The 22,493-nt window shown below is 35.3% G+C and overlaps 1 protein-coding gene across 12 annotated transcripts in view; it reads left to right on the forward strand.

The window, feature by feature from the left end:
- Positions 1 to 757: 757 nt before the first annotated feature.
- Positions 758 to 22,493, forward strand: part of SUPT20H (SPT20 homolog, SAGA complex component) — a gene marked incomplete at its 3' end in the record, with an annotated part of 42,099 nt that continues 20,363 nt past the window's right edge. For 5 of the 12 annotated variants that reach the window (XM_079137364.1, XM_079137372.1, XM_079137374.1 and 2 more), the window contains exons 1-12: positions 758 to 887; positions 2,998 to 3,088; positions 7,220 to 7,255; positions 7,826 to 7,884; positions 8,618 to 8,684; positions 11,409 to 11,538; positions 12,545 to 12,648; positions 15,556 to 15,672; positions 15,772 to 15,825; positions 18,208 to 18,347; positions 20,390 to 20,546; positions 20,632 to 20,688. In XM_079137364.1, coding sequence (XP_078993490.1) covers positions 3,086 to 3,088; positions 7,220 to 7,255; positions 7,826 to 7,884; positions 8,618 to 8,684; positions 11,409 to 11,538; positions 12,545 to 12,648; positions 15,556 to 15,672; positions 15,772 to 15,825; positions 18,208 to 18,347; positions 20,390 to 20,546; positions 20,632 to 20,688 — 924 coding nt within the window. In that variant the 5' untranslated portion in view covers positions 758 to 887; positions 2,998 to 3,085. Of the gene's footprint in view, positions 1,003 to 2,997; positions 3,089 to 7,219; positions 7,256 to 7,825; positions 7,885 to 8,617; positions 8,685 to 11,408; positions 11,539 to 12,544; positions 12,649 to 15,555; positions 15,673 to 15,771; positions 15,826 to 18,207; positions 18,348 to 20,389; positions 20,547 to 20,631; positions 20,689 to 22,493 lie in introns of all 12 variants that reach the window. The other 7 variants (XM_079137369.1, XM_079137373.1, XM_079137365.1 and 4 more) reach the window with 4 other exon arrangements.

The raw sequence follows: 22,493 nt of genomic DNA on the forward strand, positions 1-22,493 counted from the left end.
CGGACGCAGGCAAATAAACCCTAGTGGCGTCTTGCAACCGCCCGTCAATCAACAGAGCCCCCAGCCAACCCCAGGGGGACCCTAAACCCTCAAGCCTTCCCCTGCCAATTCCGATCGGTAAAGGCCCCAGCCTGCCAGAACCATGCACGGATTCCCCATTCATTTACCCTGGCCTTTCATCCAGGAGGACTGATGAATCTTGCCGGACGGCCAAACCCCAATAAGGCCTTGTTCATCCGCTTTTGGTCTGACTCCTTTCTGGTCACCCGCATCTGACCTTACAACCTCAATTTAAAATAACTTATTTCTCAATGACCCAGTTATTAGAAGCGCATAGTTACAATCAATTACAAAGCGCGCTGATAATGCAGTTTGTAAATTGTAGAACCCATCTCCGGAATGATTTTTCAAAAAAGCATTAAATTAATTGGTACTTAATATCTCTAAGAAGACTGTGCTAGCAAATGTGCATAAAGCTGTCAGGCGATAAAGGAAAATTAGTTCCAAGTTTCGTTGGCACTAGAAATTCAAAAAGGTCTCTCCTATGCCGCAAATAACACTTCTCCCGCCCATTTTATAGAAGCTGTAAGTGGGGCCTAAGAGTGGACCCAGACAGTGGGCCCCGGCCCCTTGTGGCGCCGGAACCTGAAATTCGGCGGACCTGGTGGGAATCTGTACACTGAAGCACTATCCGCCAGGCCCAGGCCTTCCGGCCGCTGCCCCGCCCTCCCAACCACGCCTCTTCCGCCCGCCCACATTGCAGGTCGGAAGTGCGGCCTCCGGAACCGGCGGTTGGCTGGGCAGCGGCTCAGCACCGCTGAAGCGGTGGGTCGGTGTTGCGGCCCAGTGTGGAGGCCCAGCGGAGCGGCGAGAGTGGGTGGCGGCAGGTAGGTGGGCGGGCCTGTGGTGGACAGGAGGGTGACTTATTTTCGCGAGATCCTACTGAGGTCGGAAGTGAGGGAGCCGCTTCTTTAGCGGCTTTTGGGATCCCGCGGAAGGAAGGTAAGGTCCCCGGCGATCTGGTACTCCCGGATGGGGTCAAACCCGCAACCTTTCCGGCGGGCACCTCCATTGTGTTTTGTGGTGCTGCTAAGCTGGGCTTTTAATTTTAGTTTGGCTTTTTAATTGCATTTACAGGTATTTCTTGAAACTCACAAAAATTTTGCGAAGCGCTTGGTCGGGAATGGGTCTCTTGGTGTCCATATTGAATAAAGGCGGTTCGCGCCACAGTGGAGCTGGCGTTTTGCGGGTAAAGCCTAAGTTGTTACAAAAGCTTCTGCAGTTGAGAGAGACTCAGATCGATCAGGAAATCGGTGGAATGTTTAGCGATTTTTTGAAGTGGATTAATGAATTACTGGCCCTTGCCATGGTTACCAGGCGCCCAGAAATGCACTTGAATAATAGTTGCCTCTGGAAGCTATATCCCTTAGCCACCGCATAGTGGGGGACTTACCAAAATCTCTAGTGGGACTCGAAATATGCAGTTATTTGCAAAGATTCTCGGAGATAGATTGAGTACAGTGTACTATGGTTGGTCATCGTGATATAAAGTTAGATGAAAATTAGAAATTATATTAGTCTGAGTAAAATCAGGTTTTTATTTTAAGTGCTTTGCTTGAAAAAAAAATCTAAAAGTGTTGGTTTGAATGGTTGTAATGTTAGAACCAAAGATTAAAAGTTGGGAGGGCGGAATTCCTATTTAGGTCTGTGATCTTGAGAAAGTCACTAGTTCTGAGTGCTTCTTTTTGTGAAATGGAGACGTTGATTATGATTACAATGGTTTTCTCACATAGGCGGTTTGCTGTCTGAGAGAGATACACGGTTATTTGTTGGTTTGTGCGATACTTAAAATAAGTTATCCACCCGCCCAGTTTAGTAGTAAGAGATCTTACTATCAAAGTCATCACATTTTGTCTGTGAGTGTAAAGTATATTTATCTCCATTTAATGGTCAAGATTTTATCACCTTAACCCAATTTCATTTTAAACCACCTGTGAGCTCCTTGAAGGTAGAACTAATGCTATTCATATTTGTAAGTGATGGTTCCTGGAACCTGTACAGTGCTTATGATGTATTATTAAACTTCCACCCCCACCTTCTTTTTCTTGTTTTCTTTTTTTCACTTTTTTCTTTAACCTGAATTTGCTAAAACCTAGGCTTTGGGGCTTACCTAAAACAAAATAGTTTCATGGGAAATCTTGTTTTCTGTTACTAGAAGTTGTCCTTTAGCGCAGCTGTATAGACATGCTGCAGCTGTGGTTCCACAGGTTAGGTGGAAGAATTAGACTAAGCTTTATTTATCATCACTGTCAGAGCAAACCTGTACTATCTCTGGTAGGTAGAGAAGTTACAGCAATGGGCTTCAACGCTGGCATTACCTTTGAATCACCTGGGCAACTCAAAATACTGATCCTTGGAACCCACTCCACACCAATTACTCAGAATCTGGGAGATGGGGCATATTTAAAGCTCAGCAGGTTACTCCACTTTGCAGTCAGGATGAGAACCCCCTTATTAGAGGAAATAGGTTCTTTAGGAGTCTAAATAAGCCCAGAGGGATTGGAGCTCGTTCTTGAAAATGTAGCCTGGAGTGTTTGAAGGAATATCACTGTCTTGAGAGAATTTTTTTTATCAGCAGGCCTGGTGAAATCAGATTCATCAAGTGAACTGTAGACAGGCTATTAGAATAATCCACGGTAAAAGTGTGAGCTAAAGTAGTGATTATAGAGAAGATATTTAAGAAAAAATTTAAAAAATTTTTCTGTTTTTTTTTTTTTTTTTTTAATGAGTAATGATTTTAACTTGCAAACTATGTTTTGCCTACCTAGCTAAACTACTTTTCATCAATTAATACATAGGTTGTGGCACTTGAGTTTTTATTACAGATTATTAAAAAATGTGTTGGAAATATATGTGCCTCAAGTTATCTTCCTTGTTAACTACTAAATAATTCCTCTTTATGTTAATGCAGAGGTTTCATTGTTTTTACTTTTACAGTATACAGTTGATAATAAAGACATGGTTTTCACCTCACTTCATCAACGCACATAAGTATTCTCTTTTTGGAACCCTATCTTGTGCCACAATGGTAAGCTATAACTCAGTAAGTTCAAGTTGGATTTTAGAATATTATTTTGTCTCTATAAAAATGCTTGTATTATAGATCCAGAAGTGCTCTTGTAAACTGCTCAAGTTCTCCTAGCTGGGAGATTTTTTAACAGTCTTGTGTAAATTCTGTATAAAATGTGTGGCACATTTCTCAATTTAGTGTTATGATTGTCACATCCAAGTCACATACATAATCCATGTATTTAAAATTTATTTCTAACTATTTTGCCAGATTCCAAATCAGTGGCAAGGAGGATGAATATAAATACAAATAATTTGGGGCCTTGCTGGTTTCTCATTTCAAAGTTGTTCTCACTTTCCCGCCTCCCCCTCAGTACTGGGATTGAACCCAGGGTATTTTACCACTGAGCTACATCCCTAGTGCTCTCCCCGCATCCTTTAAAATTTGAAACAGGGTCTCACTAAGTTGCTGAGACTGGCTTCAACTTGTAATTCTCCTGCCTTGGCTTTCCTAGTCACTGGGATTATAGATATGAGCTGTTGCACTCAGCTCTTTTTTTTTTTTTTTTTAATTAAAAAATAAATGTAACCCTTTTAGTGCATCTAACATGTCAAGCAGCACCAGTGCTAGCCTTCTAGTGGCATGTTTCTATTCATTGATTTATTGTCACTAAACATTCTTACAAGTAGGCATTAAAGACTTAAGGGGGAAAACTTAATGTTTTAAACAAGAGGCATTTGAACTGTACACAGTGGCACACACCTGTACTCCCAGTGACTCCAGAGGCTGAGGCAGGAAGATCTTAAGTTCAAAACCAACTTGGGCAATTTAGACTGTGTCTCAAAAGATAAAAAGATGTGACTCCCTGGCATAGTACACAGAAATTACTTTACCCTACAGCTGTTGCCAAAAACACAAAGAAAAGTGGTCAGCTCTGTGCCTAATAGAAGAGAAAGTAGGCCCAAATCTGCATCACTTTGGCTTAAAATCTGACTTCCTTAACAAGACCCCTAAAGTGCAAGAAGTAAAATCAAGAATCAATAAATGGGATGGATTCAAACTAAAAAGCTTCTCAGCAAAGGAAACAATCAGTAATGTGAAGAGAATGCCTACAGAATGGGAGAAAATCTTTCCCACACACACATCAGATAGGGCACTAATCTCCAGAATATATAAAGAACTCAAAACACACACACACACACACAAAACAAAACCCAAATAACCCAGTCAATAAATGGACTAAGGAATCAAGCAGACACTTCACAGAAGCTAAAGTGTAGGACCAACCTAGATGCCATTCAATAGATGAATGGATAAAGAAAATGTGGTATATATACAGGAGTATTGGCCTTGAAGAAGAATGAAATTATGGCATTTGCAGGTAAATTGATGGAGTTGAAAAACATCATGCTAAGTGAAATAAGCCAGTCCCAAAAAACCAGAGGACAAATGTTTTCTCTGATACTGTGGTGCTGATCCATAATGGGGGTGGGGCAAGGGAAGAATGAAGGAACTCTATATTGGGCAGAGAGGAGGGAGGGGAGGGGAGGGGGTAAGGAGGTGGGAAAGATGATAGAATGAGATGGACATTGTTACCCTATGTATATGTATGATTGCATGAATGGTGTGACTGCATGATGAACAACTAGAGAAATGAAAAGTTGTGCCCCATTTGTGTATAGTGAGTTGAAATGCATACTGCTGTCATGTGTAACAAATTAGAACAAATTTTAAAAAATAAAGGAGATAAGCACTAGAAAGCTGAGTTCAGGTTTCTGCTGCTTATCTATGAGCAACTTCCTAACCAGGCACCTTAGTACCTTCTTAAACTGCTTACTTATACCAAACACAAAGCCAATAGAGAAGTCAAGTTGTGAAACTGAGTGACACTTGACCAAATGTCTTCAGGAGCCCATTTGCCTGGCTTTTCTGGGACATTGAGTATGTCACTGTGCCCACATGAATGGGCAGTGCTTACAGTGCTGAATCAGACACCAGAACAGGCTCCTGGTTCTGCCATTTAACTGGACAAGTTACTTAAAACCCACTATTATATATACCTACAAGGCACCAGTAAAAATTTTTAGAAATTTAAAGGAAAAAAAAAAAAATGAAAAGGACTGGGAATGTAACTCAGTGGTAGAGAGCCCCAGCTTCATTCTCAGTACTGCAAGCAAACAAAAGAAGCATTTGACAGAGTAAGTGAATACAGATCACCATGTTGAATAATCATTCCTTAACCTCTCTTCTGTTACACAAACCTCAAAAATCATTTACTTTCCTTCTTTTGCGGTCTTTCCTATGTGCCCTTACCGTGTTAGAGAAAAGTGGAGCTGTCATAATGGGATTCTGACCTCACATTATATTTTGCATCTCTATTACCTAATGATAATCTCTCCTAAGTATTTGAAGGAGTAAGTGAATGAATGAAGCAAGCATATCTCATTATATCTTTTGAGGGTTTAGTTTCAGAAGATGAAATATTTACTTTAGACAACTGATTATTTTAAATTATCCTACAGTTTATATTTGTGTTTACTTATTATTTTTTAAATGAACTCTCAAGTTTTGTGGCCACAATTTCAAAGAACCTTGTATAGTCATCAAGAGTATATATCTAGAATACATTTTCTTGCTGGAAAATGGGTTATATTCAAGAGTCTTATTCTGAACCATGGGAACCAGTTTCTCTGGGAAACTGTTCTTTTATTTTTTTGATACTGGATTGAACCCATGGGTGCTTAATCACTGAGTCACATCCCCAGCCCTTTTTATTTTGATTCAGAGTCTCCCTAAGTTGCTTAGGGCCTCTCCAAGTTGCTGAAATTTTGAACTTGCCATCCTCCTGCCTCAGCCTCCTGAACCATGGGAAGCTGTTCTAAGATTTTTAACAAAATAAGTTGGCGTAAGCTTATTTTTTATTCACTCTCTCTCTTTTTTTTTTTCCTCTTGGTACTGGGGATTGAATACAGGTGTTCAATCCTGAGCCACATCCAAAACCCTTTTTATTTTTTACTTTGAGACAGGATCTTGCTAAGTTGCTGAGGCTGGCCTTGAATTTGTAATCCTCCTGCCTCAACCTTCCAAGCAGTCAGGATCACCATGCCCAGCTAATAAATTTATTTTGACTAAAGCTTTTGAGTTGATGTTAGATGTTAGACTCTTTTTTACTTGTTAAATTTAGATAGTGTTGATGATGTAGATTGATTTTGATTGCAGTCTGTTATGGCCAGCTATTTTGGTAATCATACAAATTCTCCCATCTTTAGGACTAGGGTGGCAAGGTCACTTAAAGCTTCCCATGATATCCAAAAATAGCGGTATTTGATCTTCCCTACCCTTCTGGAGTTTTGGTGGGTGCTGGGATATTTTGTCATATCAAATTGGTAATTGAATTATTGGAAATCTGCAGCATATAATGTAAATAAAAATTGAAAGTTCTGTATCTCTGAAATTTTGAAAGGATTGTCATTGTAAATGAAAAATAGTATGACTCCACATGGTACCTAAAACAACCCTAGAAAAAGAAATCACTGGTGGTATATTTAACTTTGTTTAGAACCTAGTATTTTTTGTGTCTTTAAAAGAAAAGTTTCCTAAATAAAGAAGATATAGTTTACCTTCTTTATATTTCTCCCTCTTGTCTTAAATGAGGGTCTATAAGAAATGGATGAAAGATGCAAATCTACTTGTTGATCTCAATCATAAACTATTAGTAGCTGTCATATCCAACTGTCTTGTATATCAGCCTTACAGGTATTGACCAGAGACACCATTTAGCATTTGTTGTCTAGGTTATTATAATCAGGTGTCCAAGACTGCTATATATTCTCCTAAGTTACATACTTTGATCATTCAGTAGGGTAGAAGAGAAAAATAAAGGAGAATACATTGGACCTGTTTCAGAAAATGAAACATTTAAACACTTAATTAAGAATGTTAGTGGGGGGTCAGGGAAAAAAAATAACAGAATGAATCAGACAACATTGTCCTATGTAAATTTATGATTACACAAATGGTATGCCTTGACTCCATGTGCAAACAGAGAAACAACATGTATCCCATTTATTTAAATAATAAAAAAAAGAATGTTAAATGCTTATTAAATTATTTTTTGTGAAAATAACATTACCAAATACACTTTTACAGCAGCAAGCCTTAGAACTAGCTTTGGATCGTGCAGAGGTAAGACACAACTAAACTACATACTAAACTAGTATTATTTGTAATTGACAAAAATTCAAAAGAAGATTTTTGTATGTTATCTTTAAAGGAATGTATTAATAATATTTTAGAACAAGCATGTAGATAATCTGTAAATGTAGAAAAATGTAAGGTGATGTTTGGATCATCTCTTACTTTGAATCCTCATTTGTTTTTCTATTTTAGCAAGTTTTCTAAGCTAAAAAAAAGGTCCTTGCAATTAGATACACACTTTTCAATATAGTAAACATTCTGAACATCCATGAAACATATTGATAATGTTTCTGCTCTGTGAAACTATACTTTTCGAAATGAAATACTGTACATAATGTTGGTGCAGCATAAATTTCACTTGTTTATATTAGAAGTTAAGCAGTTGTTTTTTTTTTTAATATTAGAAGTTAAGCAGTTTTTTTCTGCAAGATATAATTTAACATGAGAGACTTGTGACTAAATGGCCTGTTTAGCTTTGCATGTTTTAGATATACAGTGCTTAAGTTGTTTATACACAAAGCAGAAGGCAAACTGTATTTAAAAACTTTTCTTTTTTAGTATGTCATTGAAAGTGCACGACAGAGACCTCCTAAAAGGAAATATTTATCTAGTGGAAGGTATGAATACTTAATTGATAAAATCTTAACATTCATTGAAATATAGTGGTCACCATTCATTGCTCTCGTACTAGGCACTGGGCTAGAAATGTTAAAGCTTTGAGCATCCTAATCTGGAAATCTGAAATACTTGAATATCTGAAACCTTTTGACCCCTGACATGATGCCACAAGTGAGAAATTTCATATCTTACTTCATGCGACAGGTCAAAGTGTAGGCATACTAAAAATACTATATGAAACTACCTTCACTCTGTTTATATTAGTGTAAATGATATAAACGCTTTTTATTTCTAAGCTAGGGTCTCAAGAAATCTGTTAGATGTGTTTCATATTCCAAAATCTGAACAAGTCCAAATACTTTGGTCCCAGGCCTTTTAGCTAGGAATATTCAACCTGCACTGGTGATTTCTTTCTATTTTGGTGCTGGCAGGAAGTGTACTCAGGTATGTTCTACCCGAGATACATCCGTAGCCCTTTTTTATTTTCTTCTTTTGAGATAATCTCATTAAGTTGCAAGACTAGCCTTGAACTGGCAGTCCTCCTGCCTCAGCCTCCCTAAGTTGCTGAGATTACAGACATGTGCCAGGCTGCATTAATAATTTCTAAATTGATTTTAAATACTATATCTAACCCAGCTTCACCCCCAACTTTGGGAATGTGGGGAGATCATTGAAACATTTATTTCATGATGATTAATGTTTTGTATATTGTCTTTATTAATTTTTTTCTAGAAAATCTGTATTTCAAAAACTTTATGACTTATATATTGAAGAATGTGAAAAAGAACCTGAGGTTAAGGTAAGTATGAATTTTTTATGATATTGTGGCTTTTGGAATGTGTAGTGGAGAGAAATTTGGAGGAGTTAGGTTTGAAGCAGTTAATGATTTATATTTTTGTATTTATATTTTTGTATTTTTTTCCCAACCCTACTGTAGTGGGTTCTCAACTTTCCCAGAGTCCTGGCTAATCTGGCACCAGGCACAGGTCACCTGCTGAGGTAGGAATAGGGGACAGTGTCACCTGAATAGCAGAATGTCTCACTGGCAAGTCAAAAGCAAAGCCATAGTGTATGTCTTTTGCTGTTTCTTCCCCCTAAAGTGATTTGTAAACTTAAGCTAGGAAAAAAAAAAAAAAAATAACCTGTTCCTCCTGGTGATTTGCACTAGTCAAAAGCTATTACAGAACACTCAGGTGTTATAATGAAAAGTGAATTTGGTCACAAAATACGCTTATGACCTGTTTAATTCAATTTTATTTAACATAAATGTGTTGTCAGTAAAACATGATAAAAACTGATTTCTTGATATTTTTTGAACTCTCAGGTTAGAAGGAACTTAAAGAATTCCATGAATTTCTGTTCTCTGCCTTTAATTTTAAAATTAATATTGCTGGGTGCATATCTGTAATCCCAGTGTCACTGGAGGCCGAGGCAGGAGGATCGCAAGGTCTAAACAAGCTTCAGCAACTTAGCAAGGCCCTGTCTCATAATAAAAAAATAAAAAGGGCTGGGATGTGACTCAGTGGTTAAGTGTCCTGGGTTCAATCTTCAGTACCAAAAAAAAAATAATATGTCTAACCTTTAAACTCTTTACATTTGTTAAGTTTATACACAAATCTTATGGTATGTTTTCCATATGTTTTATTAAAGTAATATATGACATAACAATGAATTGCATTTTGTTTTGTTTTGGTACTAGGGATTGAACTGAGGGGCACCTAACCACCAAGCCACACCCCCAGCCCTTTCTTTTGTTTTATTAGGGACAGTGTCTCCCTGAGTTGCTTAAGGCCTCATTAAGTTGCTGAGGCTGGATTCAAACTTGTGATCCTCCTGTCTCAGCCTCCCGAGTTGCTGGGATTAACCTCTGCGACCAACTTGAATTGCACATGTTTAAAGTGTACATTTTTTTATGTTTTGACATGCAAACATTTATATATATTCCTACAAAACGATCAGCACAAGCAATATAAGATATATATATATATATATATATATATATCTCAATGGAGACAGAACTAAGTTAGGGGAGATATGTATATAGGTCAAGATTCTAAAGTGAGTTGGCAAACTGCCAACCACCAGCCAAATCTGACCCACTTCATGTTTTTATAAATGAATCTTCTCTAGAACTCACCACAATCATTGGTTCCTGTATTTTTCATGACTCTTTTTGAGATACAAAGGCAGAGTTAAGTAGTCAAGAACCCAGACAATATGTCCTGCGAGCCTAAAATACTTTGTGGCTCTTTAAGGAATTTTTCAAGACTAACTGGGAACCCACTTGTTTTCTTAAAGAGGTACATATACTGTCATAATTTATTTTTGTCTTAACTCAAATTATGAAGATTTTCTCTGTACTCAAATGTACTCAAAACACTTTTAAAATTTTTAGGTTTTTTTCCGTGTGTGTGTGTGTGTGTGTGTGTGTCAAGTATCGAACCCAGGGGTTCTTAACCACTGAACCACATCCCTGGCCCTTTTTTTAATATTTTATTTTGAGACAGGTAAAATATTCTCATTAAGTTCTCACTAAGTTGCTTAGGACCTTGCTAAGGCTGTCCGTGAACTTGCCAACCACCTCAGCCTCCAAGTTGCTGGGATTATAGACATGTCCCACTGCACCCAGCTTTAGGTTATTTTACATCAAATGGGTAATAGTTGTCTGCCTTCGTGTTTTCATTTTCAGATTAGTGTTCTTATTTTTATGGCAGTGGTAGGTCAGGAATTTATGATTCCTTTCAGTTTAATATGTTAATATGTAATTAACTATAAGGTGCTCAAAACTGATTTTTTATTTTGAGATTCTGCAAAAAACAAATATTATGTTGACTTAAGTATCTTTCCTAAATAAGATGTGATGAAAATAATTATTCAACCTGGAACAATCTACAAGTGGCCAGCCCGTTAAGTCCCAAGTTTTCAATTTGAATATTTCAACAAAATTGACACAAATGCTTTAAAATAGTTGGAAATCATAATCTAGAATTTATCTAGCCTTTATATATTTTTCCAGTTATTCACCTATTTTACCAAAAGAATAGAACTCTCAAAACTTAATATTCATTTCAAGTTACCATAAATGATAAATTTCTTGCTCAGTTTGTTTTTATCGCTGTCTAAGGAATGATGGGACTTAACCAGATTAAATATATGTATTTCTAAAATTGTGGATTTTGCTGTATGTGCATTATATATCCATATGGATTTTTTTTTAAATAATTGAGGTTTTTAAGGTATTTTTATTTTCTATTTTTTTGAAAGTAGATATTTTATGTTTCTTACTGTTATCTAAGTTACCACTTTTTGACATGAATTTTCATAAAACATAGTAGTAGAAACAAATTAAGTTTACATTGCTTTCCATGAATAGTGGCCATAGTGTTATGAATCTTCCCCTTATGTTCAGACTCATTATGTGGAAGACATGCCAAAAGATTTAAGATATAATTTTTGTCAAATCATAGTATTATTTTTCAAAGTTATAATGGATTATTGTCATGAACTCTACCTCTTTTTAAAGCAGAAATTAAGAAGAAATGTGAACTTGTTAGAGAAGCTTGTTATGCAGGAGACTTTGTCGTGTTTAGTAGTCAATCTATATCCAGGAAATGAGGGATATTCTCTGATGCTCAGGGGAAAAAATGGATCAGGTAAGACCCTCCAAAGTATAACTAACAAAAAATACCTCTCCCAGGCAGGATGTGCTGCTTTTTAAAATTAGTTTCTTAATCTGCTCAGTAGTTTTCCTTTGGATCAAAGATGACTTAGTGATAAAAGCACATTTTTATCTTAAAAATTTCCTTACTTTTGCTAGAACATAAGAAATTACTATAATACACATGATTATCCTTCCTGAACATGCGTTTGAAAAGTATTCTAGCTTTGCAAGCACAAGACCCTGGGTTCAAACCCCAGCACCGCTAAAAAAAAAGAAAAGTATTCTAATTTGTCTTTGAGTCTGTTTATAAAAAGTCATGCTTTTTAAATAATACCAGAATTTCCTTTTGTTCTGTTGCTGTTTGTATTTTAAAATAGTGTAAGGTGTTTTAAGGTATGCATATTTTTAATGTATTCTTGAGTCTAAATCCTGTAAAGTTAAGCAGATTCACTGCTTTTTGAGTAATTTTCATATATTAAAATGTTTTATTAACATGAATATGAAGAGTTTTAAAATATATTCAGTTTTCACTGAAGAGTCATCTAAAAATTTCATATGGTGATAATAATTTGAGTTCTACGAGGAACTTGCTCTAGTTAAGAATTTTTTCTTGTGTTGATAATTAATTGTAAAATATCAAGAGAATTCTTTCCTTTGGTTAGATGAGTTACCAAATTGTTATTCTAATTTCCAGATACTAATTAGTCTTCAGTGAACTTTCTGCTTCTTTGATCTTATTGTGATTACTACTGGCGGTGATTTGAATTGTGATGTTATGCCAGATGCTTTTCCACATATCAATTTTTTAACCCCCCTCTTCTAAAGTGTTACACATTTAACAAGTGTTTCAGTAAATGTAACATGATATAAGGCTAAAGGTTATTAGGAGAGCCTTTGGCTTTATTCCTTTTTGTTTTTTTGAAAGGGGCTTTTCAATACATCTAAGCCTTTTGGTGGAGCTTAATCATTTTCATATACTTTCATGTTTTAAAATTAAGATTCTGAGACCATTCGACTGCCTTATGAAGAAGGGGAATTACTTGAATACTTAGATGCAGAAGAATTACCTCCTATTTTGGTTGATCTCCTAGAAAAATCTCAGGTATAAATTTTTTCTTTTTAAAATGTCCTACTGGGTACAGTGATGTATGCCTGTACTCCTAGCTACTCAGAAGACTGCGACAGGAAGATCTCTTGAACTCGGAGGTAGAACCCAGCTTTGGCAACATAGCAGAACCCAGTCTCTTAAAAAATAAAATTTTAAAAATCTCTACATTTATTATATGTATATAATATACATATTATGCTTTTTAGTATATATGTGTGCATATTTTATATGAATCTAAATGACCATATGGTTTTTTGTAATGAATGATATTTTAATCTTTTTTCTTTTATTATTTTTTTTAGTTGTAGATGGACACAATACCTTTATTTTATTCATTTATTTTTATGTGGTGCTGAGGGTTGAACCCAGTGCCTCACATGTGCTAGGCAAGCACTGTACCACTGAGCTACAACCCCAGCCCCTTAATCTTAACTACTGTTCCCAACAACATTTAGACAAGGTCTCACTTAACCCATATTGGGTACTTCACTGAGGGAAAAGAAATAACATCAAGTGGGAATCCCCATTTTCTCCTAAGATTAGTTGACCAGTGCCTCTTTACATCTTTCTCTATACTTTACCTTTGCCTTTCTGTTAAAATAAATAAATGCTGTTCCTAAGATGTTCTCTTCATTTGTTTTCTGGGTCCTTCCCTTTTCTAGGACTTAAGATTATAAAGTCATCCCCATGTTTTTTCTTCTCTATTAGATTCAGAATGCAAACATGTACTCTCAACTTCAAAAAATTCTATCTTGACCCCAATCCCTTCTTCAGCTATTGCTTTATAATTCTCCTCCTCCTGACAGCAAAAATATTCAAAGAGTTGTGTATAATCATCATCTCCTTTCTATCACATCTCCGTCTTCTCTCCACTCACCTTGTTTGGCATTTTAACATCAACATTCCACAGAACCTGTTTTGTCAAAGTCAGCAGTGATCCCCATGGCAGGGATCAGTCATGGCATTGATCAGTTTTCTTTCTGAATTGTTCTCTTAGGAAAGTTTAATGCCGATAAGTACTTTTTTTTTGAAATGCCCTTCTTTGGGCTTCTGAGATATCCCATTCCTGGTTTTTTTTCTTTCTTTTCTGTTCCTCCAGTTTCTTTGCTGTCGTCTTTGTTCCATCCATAAATATGTGTTTCATAGTTCAGTCCTAGCCTTTTTGTGCTTTAAGTAACAATCTAAGTAGTCTCAATTAGTTCCATGATTTTTCAAAATGTTACTTAATCTCTTGCCTTATATCTCTTATCATGATCATTCCACCAAGCTCTATACTTACAAATTTACTTGGATATATAAGTTCCCCAGACTTAACATGATGAACAGAGAACTTTATATTTTACTTCCCAATATCATTTTATCATAGTTGCTTTCAGTCTGATGGATGACCCTACCCTCACCTTCCATGTTCAGCATCAGCAAATGTCATTTCTCCTTTAAACCATGTGGTCATGATATGCCATGGTTCCTGCTTTCATTCTAGAATCACAGAGCCAGATGAGGTTTATAAAACAAAAATGGAAAAGTAAATCCCTTCTTAAAATTCTCTGTGCACTCATGGGGCTAGGGTTGTTGCTTAGTGGTAGAGTGTTTGCCTAGCATGTGTGAGGCGCTGGTTTCAATCCTTAGCATCACATAAAAATATATGAATAAAGGCACTGGGTCCATCTATAACTAAAATATTAAAAAAGAAATTCTCAGACTGGCATTGTGGCTCAGTGGTAGAGCACTTTCCTGGTATGTGTGAGGCACTGGGTTCTCTTTTCAGCACCGCATATGAATAAACAAATAAGTCATTGACAACTAAAAAAAAGTGTTTTTTTAATTCTCTCTGTGTTCTTAACTGCAAAAATGTTTGCTTTCCTTTTTGCCTTCATCTCCTAATTCTAATCATCACTCACTACACTCCAACCAGCCTTGCCTTCTTTCCATACTAAAGCATACCAAGCTTATTCCTACCGGAAGGCATTTTTTCCTACTACTTCTCTCTGGAATGATCTTCCCTGGATCTTTTTTTTTTTTTTTTTTTTTTTTTTTTGCGGTGCTGGGGATCGAACCCAGGGCTCTGTGCTTGCAAGGCAAGCACTTTACCAACTGAGCTATCTCCCCAGCCCCTTCCCTGGATCATTCTTGTGATTCAAGTTTCAGCAGAAACTCACGCCCTTCAGAGAGGTTTTTATCTGAGCATATAATCATTACCCCTTTCTATTTTATTTTCTTTAAAACAGTTGTCACTAACTAAAATTTTACTGCCTATCTTTCTGTGCTGAAGCAAGAGTTGTCTTACCACTGTATCCATGAAGCTTCTTAAATAACGTGTGGCACCGAGTATACATTACACTTGGTCAATAAGTGTTTGTTAAAAAGATTGAACACAGGTACGGTGGACAGATAACATGAAGGTTCTAAATGGATGAAAAACATGATGGTGTGAGTGTGACCATGACAAATGATAATTAATAACACTTGAGTGATAGGGGTTCTTACATTTGAGTATAAGAATAAGTGGGTTTTTTAAATTTGAATTTATAGTTGGCTTTCCTTCTCTTATTAAAATTCAAGATTTTATTTCTTAAATTTTAGCAAATACAGTCCAAGGATCTGTAACTCCAGTAGTATGAAAATGCCAAAAATTGCTGTTGATTTTATAGATGCATCAGTCTATAATTAGAAACCATTAGACAGTTTTAAATTGCTTCTTGATTTATAATGATGAACATCAAATAATATTTCTTAAAAGGTTTACATAGTGATAATGTCCACCAAGTAAATCTACTGAAGATTATGGGAGTGGCCAAAAATAATGCATGAGAATTGAAAGTTTGTGAAATAATTAGTACAGACGTACTTATTTAGACTTTGGAAAAAATGACATTTACTTAAATGTTTTACTCCAAACAGGTTAATATTTTTCATTGTGGGTGTGTCATAGCAGAAATTCGTGACTACAGGCAGTTCAGTAATATGAAGTCTCCTGGTTACCAAAGTAGGCACATTCTCTTACGTCCAACAATGCAGGTAAGTAAAGTTTAATTAGGAAATAGTTTTTAAAATTTTAGTCTGTACATTTTGTGTGAATATACATTAATGGATTTTTAAAAACTTTATTTCTTCTAGACTTTAATCTGTGATGTTCATTCAATTACAAGTGATAATCATAAATGGACCCAGGTTTGTTGTTTGTTTTTTTTAATCCCCAGTAGGCAAACTATAGGTACAGTATTAAGTAAAAGCTCTTTTGTGCTCATGTTTTTATTCATGTATTAAGTAGGATACTTCTTGCAAAAAACTGGGCTTCTTTTATGAACTTTAGAAGTTAAGGGTATCTTTATACATGCAGTAAATTCCTCAAGGAACTGCTTGATCCCAGTTGCTTATGACTAAAATCCCAGTTAGACTGACATGGTATGTGTAATGTGAAACTTAGTTCTTTATCTTTTTATTTATTTATTTATTTTTTTGAGCTTGTCTTTTTTCCATTTATACTGGTTGCTTTGGCACTAGGGGACTTCTCCTGCCTGTGAGGTTTGGCTCATCAGTGTTTATGAGATGTCCAGTCATAAGGGTGTTCACTTATTTCTCTGCTACTATAGAGAGGAATAATTAATAAATCAAATAAAATATTAATAATGAAAATTATCCTATCTGTGAAATGTGATTATAAAGTAAGATTCATTTCATCTGTAACTGTTAAGTGTTGTGTTTTGGTTTGGTCTATTATTTTGTCATCTATAAGGTATTTAAAAATATCAAGATGGGTCTAGGGTTGTGGCTCAGTGGTATAGCACTTGCCTAGCATGTGTGAGACACTGGGTTTGATTCTCAACACCACATATAAATAAATTTAAAACCAAAAAATGGTCCATCAACAACTGAAAAAATATTAAAAAAAAAAAAAAAACAAAGATAATCTCATTGGTCATTTGTTGGTGCTCTTATCCTGAGAATTGAGAAAGGAGAGAGTATAATATTTATCCTGCCATTTCTGTATAAACTGTATTTTAGGCAGCTAGATAGCATCTGAGGGAAGATTCTTTAGGGAAATTGCAACTAATAGGTACAAAAGAAATGATCGACTTCAAAATACCAGTTTGAAAGTCTTAATAAAGTAAAAACTGTAGGTAGAAGTCATGCATTGATTTATAAACCATTAGATGGGAGGCTTATGAGAAATTTTATAATTTAGAGATCTAATTAAATTTTGTAAACTGAAAGTGAGAATGAATCTTACTATGCTTCTGGGTGTAGGCAAAGGAGAATACCTAATAGTATCAGGGAAGAAACCAGACCCTGGGTTAAATCAAGACTCTAGGTCTAACTAGCAATTTATGGAGAATTTAGGGAATAAAACACTGGTAAGTAACAATATGAGGAAACCACCAGCCACTTAATGAGTTAGTCAAATCAAATCAGTTATGTGAGAAAAGGATAAAGAATGAAGGAAGAGGTAATTATTATAGAATTTAAAAGATGCTTAAGGGATACAGAAACCAAATACAGGAGGTAGTAGGCCTTGTGTGAGTTCAAATTAAAACAAACCAATTGAAAATACATTTTGTGGACAATGAGGGGAAATTTAAATCTTGAATAAGATTTAAAGATTGACTAAAATTTAAAGATCCTTATCAGTTACTGGTGCATACTAAAACTCCTATGTGAAATAATACAACCTCTAAGATGTATTTTAAATTTTTCCAGCAACACAAAAACAAAATTTATGAGGATGGTCATTAAATGAAATTAGGTGTTGATATGTAAGTCATCACACTTTTCCTTTTGTGTATGTTTGGAAATTTCCATAGTAGAAAGTTGAGTGAAACAAATGAAAAGTTTTTTTCAAAAGTTCTTACTCAGCAATATTAATATACTTACTTGACTTTAAAAGAATTGTTATAGCACGCCTGGGGTTGTGCCTCAGCAGTAGAGTGCTTGCCTAGGGTGTGTGAGGCCCCGTGTTCCCCAGTCCCCAGTGCTGAAAAAAGTGTTACAACTAATAAGGTATTTAAGGAGTTAAACAGAAGAATAGGATTCAGTAAAGTTAGTTATGTGATACAGTAAAAAGTCTGCATCTTCTTCGAATTTGGATATATAGAATTTGCCAGTATTAATATAGTCAGTTTTTTTATCATAATGTAGTCAAGCTGAGTATAGAATGAGTCTGTTACTTTTCAGTTACAGAAAGAGCTATAATTTGTTGTGAACTTGTAGGTTTCGCAAGGACAAAGAATTTTATCTGTTTTGTTCACTGCTTTTATTCCCAAATCTTAGAACCAAACCTAACATGTTGTAGGTGTTCAGTAAATATGTGTTGAATTGATGAATATTCACTCTTATAATTAACCATTTCATAACAATTTTACAAATACTGAATTCCATTAAAAGTTAATTTTACATTGTCACGTTCCAAAGTTTACACACTAGTTTTGGAACTTGAGTTACTGTTTTACATAGCCTTTAGCAGAGTTCCAGGCAGTATTTCCAGCTTAAATATGTATGACTATTTTTTTGAAAATCTTTTAAAGTCTGATATTGACATGCTTTTATATATTTCAGGAAGACAAACTTTTACTTGAAAGCCAATTGATCCTAGCTACAGCTGAACCACTGTGTCTTGATCCTTCTATTGCAGTAACTTGTACTGCAAACAGACTGCTCTATAATAGGCAAAAGATGAATACTCGCCCAATGAAACGGTAATTGCCTTTGTGGAAGGATGAAACAATATCAGTCTATTTGATAAATAGCTCTAAATTTTGCTATTTAGAGCGACTTTTCTCTCTAGGGTATAAGTACTCTTGATTTTTTTATCTAATTGGAAAATTGATGTTTTAATGACCTGGTATTATGTTTTGATATTGCAGTATTTGCTCCTATATATTGAAGTGATCTGTTTTCTACAGTTTTTTAAAATAACTTATTTACTGTGAATTTATAGTCTATTTACCAAAAGTGTGGAGAAGCTGAGAAGAGACCAAGTATGAACAGAAAGAATAATTTCTTAATTACTTTGTGATGTTCAGTAACCAGTTCAGTTTTTGTTAATTTTACTTTTGAGGAAACAATTTATTTTTGAGACTTGAGAAAATAGCAGTTTTAGAAATACATTTGTAACTATTTCTTTTATAACTGAGCAATTTGTCTTTTATGTTTTAGTTATTCTACTTAATAAAAGAATGCATATTTGGGCTAAGGTTTTGGATGGCTCATTAACTACTCTTTACATATTTATTTGGATTATTTACTTTGGAACTTCAAATTTGAAAAGGCTCAAAAATGCACCCATTTTCTAAATTTCATAATTTACTACAAATAGTATATTAAGAGAAAAGGTACAGTGTTGGTAATAGTGGAGTAAGCCATTTAGGATATATTGACAGTTCTACAGCCTCCTTGTTTCTCTCCAGGCCTGCTGCCAATACCTTATTTCAAATCACCATCATCTTCCCCTCTAATAAATTCACAATCGGTTTTCTTGATTCTGCTTTTATTCCCTTCCAATTTGCCATGCAAGCAAACTAGATCATGCTTAAACTTAAACCCCTTGACAAAACTTCCCCAAAAGCATTGCACTTCACATTAAATCAAATACATCACTATTGGTCTGTAAGATCCTTGCCTCGATCTCTGACCTTACCTATCATCTGGACCATAGTACTTTAGTCATATCTACTTTTCTGTTTCTGAGATAGACCAAATTTTTTCCTGTTTCTGTACCTTTTAAAATTATTCTCTCTACTTCAAAACTTATTCCCTCATGTTTCAAAATAATTCCTTTTCTCTGGGTATGGTGGCGTGTGCCACCTGTAATCACAGCTATGAGGATCACGATTTCAAAGCTGGCCTCAACAAATTAGTGAGACCCTGTCTCAAAATGAAAAAATTAAGAGTGCTGCAATTGTGTAGCTCAGTGGTACAGCACCCTTGGGTTCAGTCTCTAGTACAGAAAAAAAAAATTTTCCTTTGCCCCTTTCCTTGTGAGAAGTATGAAATTTTCTTCCATTATTCACTGTGAGACCTCTTTAACCTCTTGGAAATAAAACAAAGACGTGTGGGCTCCCAGTGACAAGATCTCCCTGTAGTTTTTAATCTCTCTCTCATACTTGACCATGTTGAGCCTCCCATAACTGATCAGTTAACTTTAGGTATCAAGTGCCCCAGCATTGGTTCCCAAGGAGGTTTGTTCTCCAGCAAGCTAAGATGTTCCAATTGGCCTAGTCTCCAAATTCAAGGACAGTGGTTTGTCCTGTGATCCCACCTCCTTGATAGATCTAAGAGGAGAATTGTTGATTTTTCAGTTTATTAAACCTTTTGCTTGTTAAGATGCAGTGATGACTTCCAGCTTCTTCTGTGCATGGATCTGAAACAACCTTCCCTGTGTGGGTGGCTAGTTCCTTCATTTGTATCTCAACTCACATCAGTCATTTCTTCTGAGGGTTCTTCCTTTCCCTAAATGTTGCCCTCCCTGACAGTTACACAACATAGTATTCTCATTTTTCTCCTACTGCTTATTGTTCCCTGAAATCTGAAATTATCTGTTCACTTGGGAATTGAATTTCTCTCTCCTTCTCTGGACTATTAGCTAGCCTCATGATAATGAAAACTTTGTCTTGCTCATTTTATTCTACCAGTGCTAAGGATGTTGCTTGAATGTGATTTAATAGTCAGTGCTTGCTAGTTTAAACTCCTGTGTATATTTTGAGCTTTGTTTAGTTCAAATCTGTTAATAATATTTCAGATGTTTCAAGAGGTATTCCAGGTCCTCTCTGAATCGGCAGCAGGATCTGTCTCATTGTCCACCTCCTCCTCAGCTGAGATTACTGGATTTCTTACAAAAACGAAAGGAAAGAAAAGCAGGTCAGCATTATGACCTCAAAATTTCTAAAGCAGGAAATGTAAGTATTTTAAATGAACATTACCATACCAGAAGTCTTGCCTTTATGAATTTTTGGTATATTTATGCTGTTTTTAATTTTCTAGTGTGTAGATATGTGGAAAAGGAGTCCCTGTAATTTGGCCATTCCTTCTGAAGTGGATGTAAGTTAGTTCAATGATTGCTTCTTTTTTTTTTTTTTTTTTTTTTTTTTTTTTCGCATAAAGTTTCTAAATTTTATCATTTGATAGCTAGTACCTTGAGAATATGATCTCAAAATTGATTTCTTTTAATAAATTGCTCATTTTTGGAAGATGTGTATTCTTCACATTGTTATAACAGAACATAACTATAGTTCTGTGTTTGGAGCTAGAATCACAAAACAGTTTCAAACTGTGGACAAATATGGTATAATAGTACACATGAAAATGCCTCTTTTTTTTCATGGTATTTCTTCATAATTTCCTAATTATTTTTTTCCTAAATCTGGTTTGAGTTTATTAATATTGGAGCAGTAGCCAAAATTAAGAACCTTAGTACTCTTTACTGACCCATAATAACACATGAAATATAAATAATTTAAGATAGGAGAGAAATATCGTGAAAAAGGTCTGTATTTTACTTTTCTGTTTCAAATTTTTGTGTTCTTTTTATTATTCACTCACTTCTTTACAATTCTGTCATTTTCATATATTTGCTGTTGTCTCGTATCCTTTCTTAGCTAGTACATGTACATTCTTAATAAGATTTTATGAAAAGCTGTCCAAAGCAAAAACACAAAAGTATTAATAGAGTGTGCATACAACTCAGAAAAGTAAGCCACATTTTTTTCTTTGCTTACATGCTCCTTAAGGAACAGCCTGAGAATAGATTATTAGTGTAAGTTGTAAAAAATGGTGAAATTTAGCTTTGGAGGATGGGGGGGCAGTATCTAAAGCAGTATTTCCAAATTTTAATGTACATACAAATTACCTGGAGAATTTATTAAATTGTTGATTCTTGAGCTGGGGATATAGTTCAGTGGTTGAGCGCTTGCCTATTGTGCATGGGCCTCTGGGTTCAATTCTCAGCACTGCAGTTTAAAAACATCTAGTTCCATTTCAGGTCTGGGCTGGAACTGAGATGCAACCATTTTCACAAGCCTCTAGTTTATGTGGTAAGGCATATAGACCACACCTTTAAATAGTAAGGCCCTAAAAATAAAGTTTCTCAGTCAATAGAATCATACAGAATATCAAACATACAGGTTTCAAACCCTAGTTCAGACCTACTTAATTGGAATTTCTAAGAGAGAGGGGCATAAAAAGTCTATCTTTTTAACAGGTGCCCAGGTGAGTCTAAATTATTCTTTTCTTTTTCTTCCTTTTTTGGGTTTTTTTTGAGGATGGTCCCTGTGCATACTAAGCACAAGCTCTACCATTTAGGTACACCTCAACCTCAAATTATTCTTAAGATCAGGGTTAAGATGGTGAGAATATTTAACTCACTCAGATTCTTAGGAACACAGTGTATTGCCCGGTTCTGACTAGAAAGTAGAAAAGATTCGAAACATCTTTTTTCAATTTTATTATTTTATCTTTCCAAATCTCTTTAGAGCTTGTATATTAACCACATGATAACTCCTGTTCACTTAAAACCCTGCCAAAAAGGACAAGATCCTGAATCTTAACATTCCAGTTTTCCTAAAGGAAAGGCTCTAAAGGACAAATATGATCACTTATGGAATAAAAAGAAGAGGCACTATCCAGAAACGCAGCTGTTTTTATTACATTTATATAGCAGCTAAAGATAATTAATTTTTATTAACCATGTTTTTATTGAATATAATAGAATTTTAAACTAATTTTAAAGCATAATTAGTTGTTGATATTAATGATTCAAGAATTCTTACATTAACAACTTGGTTGTATTATTGAGTTACATTGTTCTCTTTAGTCTGAAAACTGATTCCATTTTATCTGGTATCTTG

This window comes from Sciurus vulgaris (assembly GCF_902686455.1).
Source record: "Sciurus vulgaris genome assembly, chromosome: 4".
Taxonomy (NCBI): domain Eukaryota; kingdom Metazoa; phylum Chordata; class Mammalia; order Rodentia; family Sciuridae; genus Sciurus; species Sciurus vulgaris.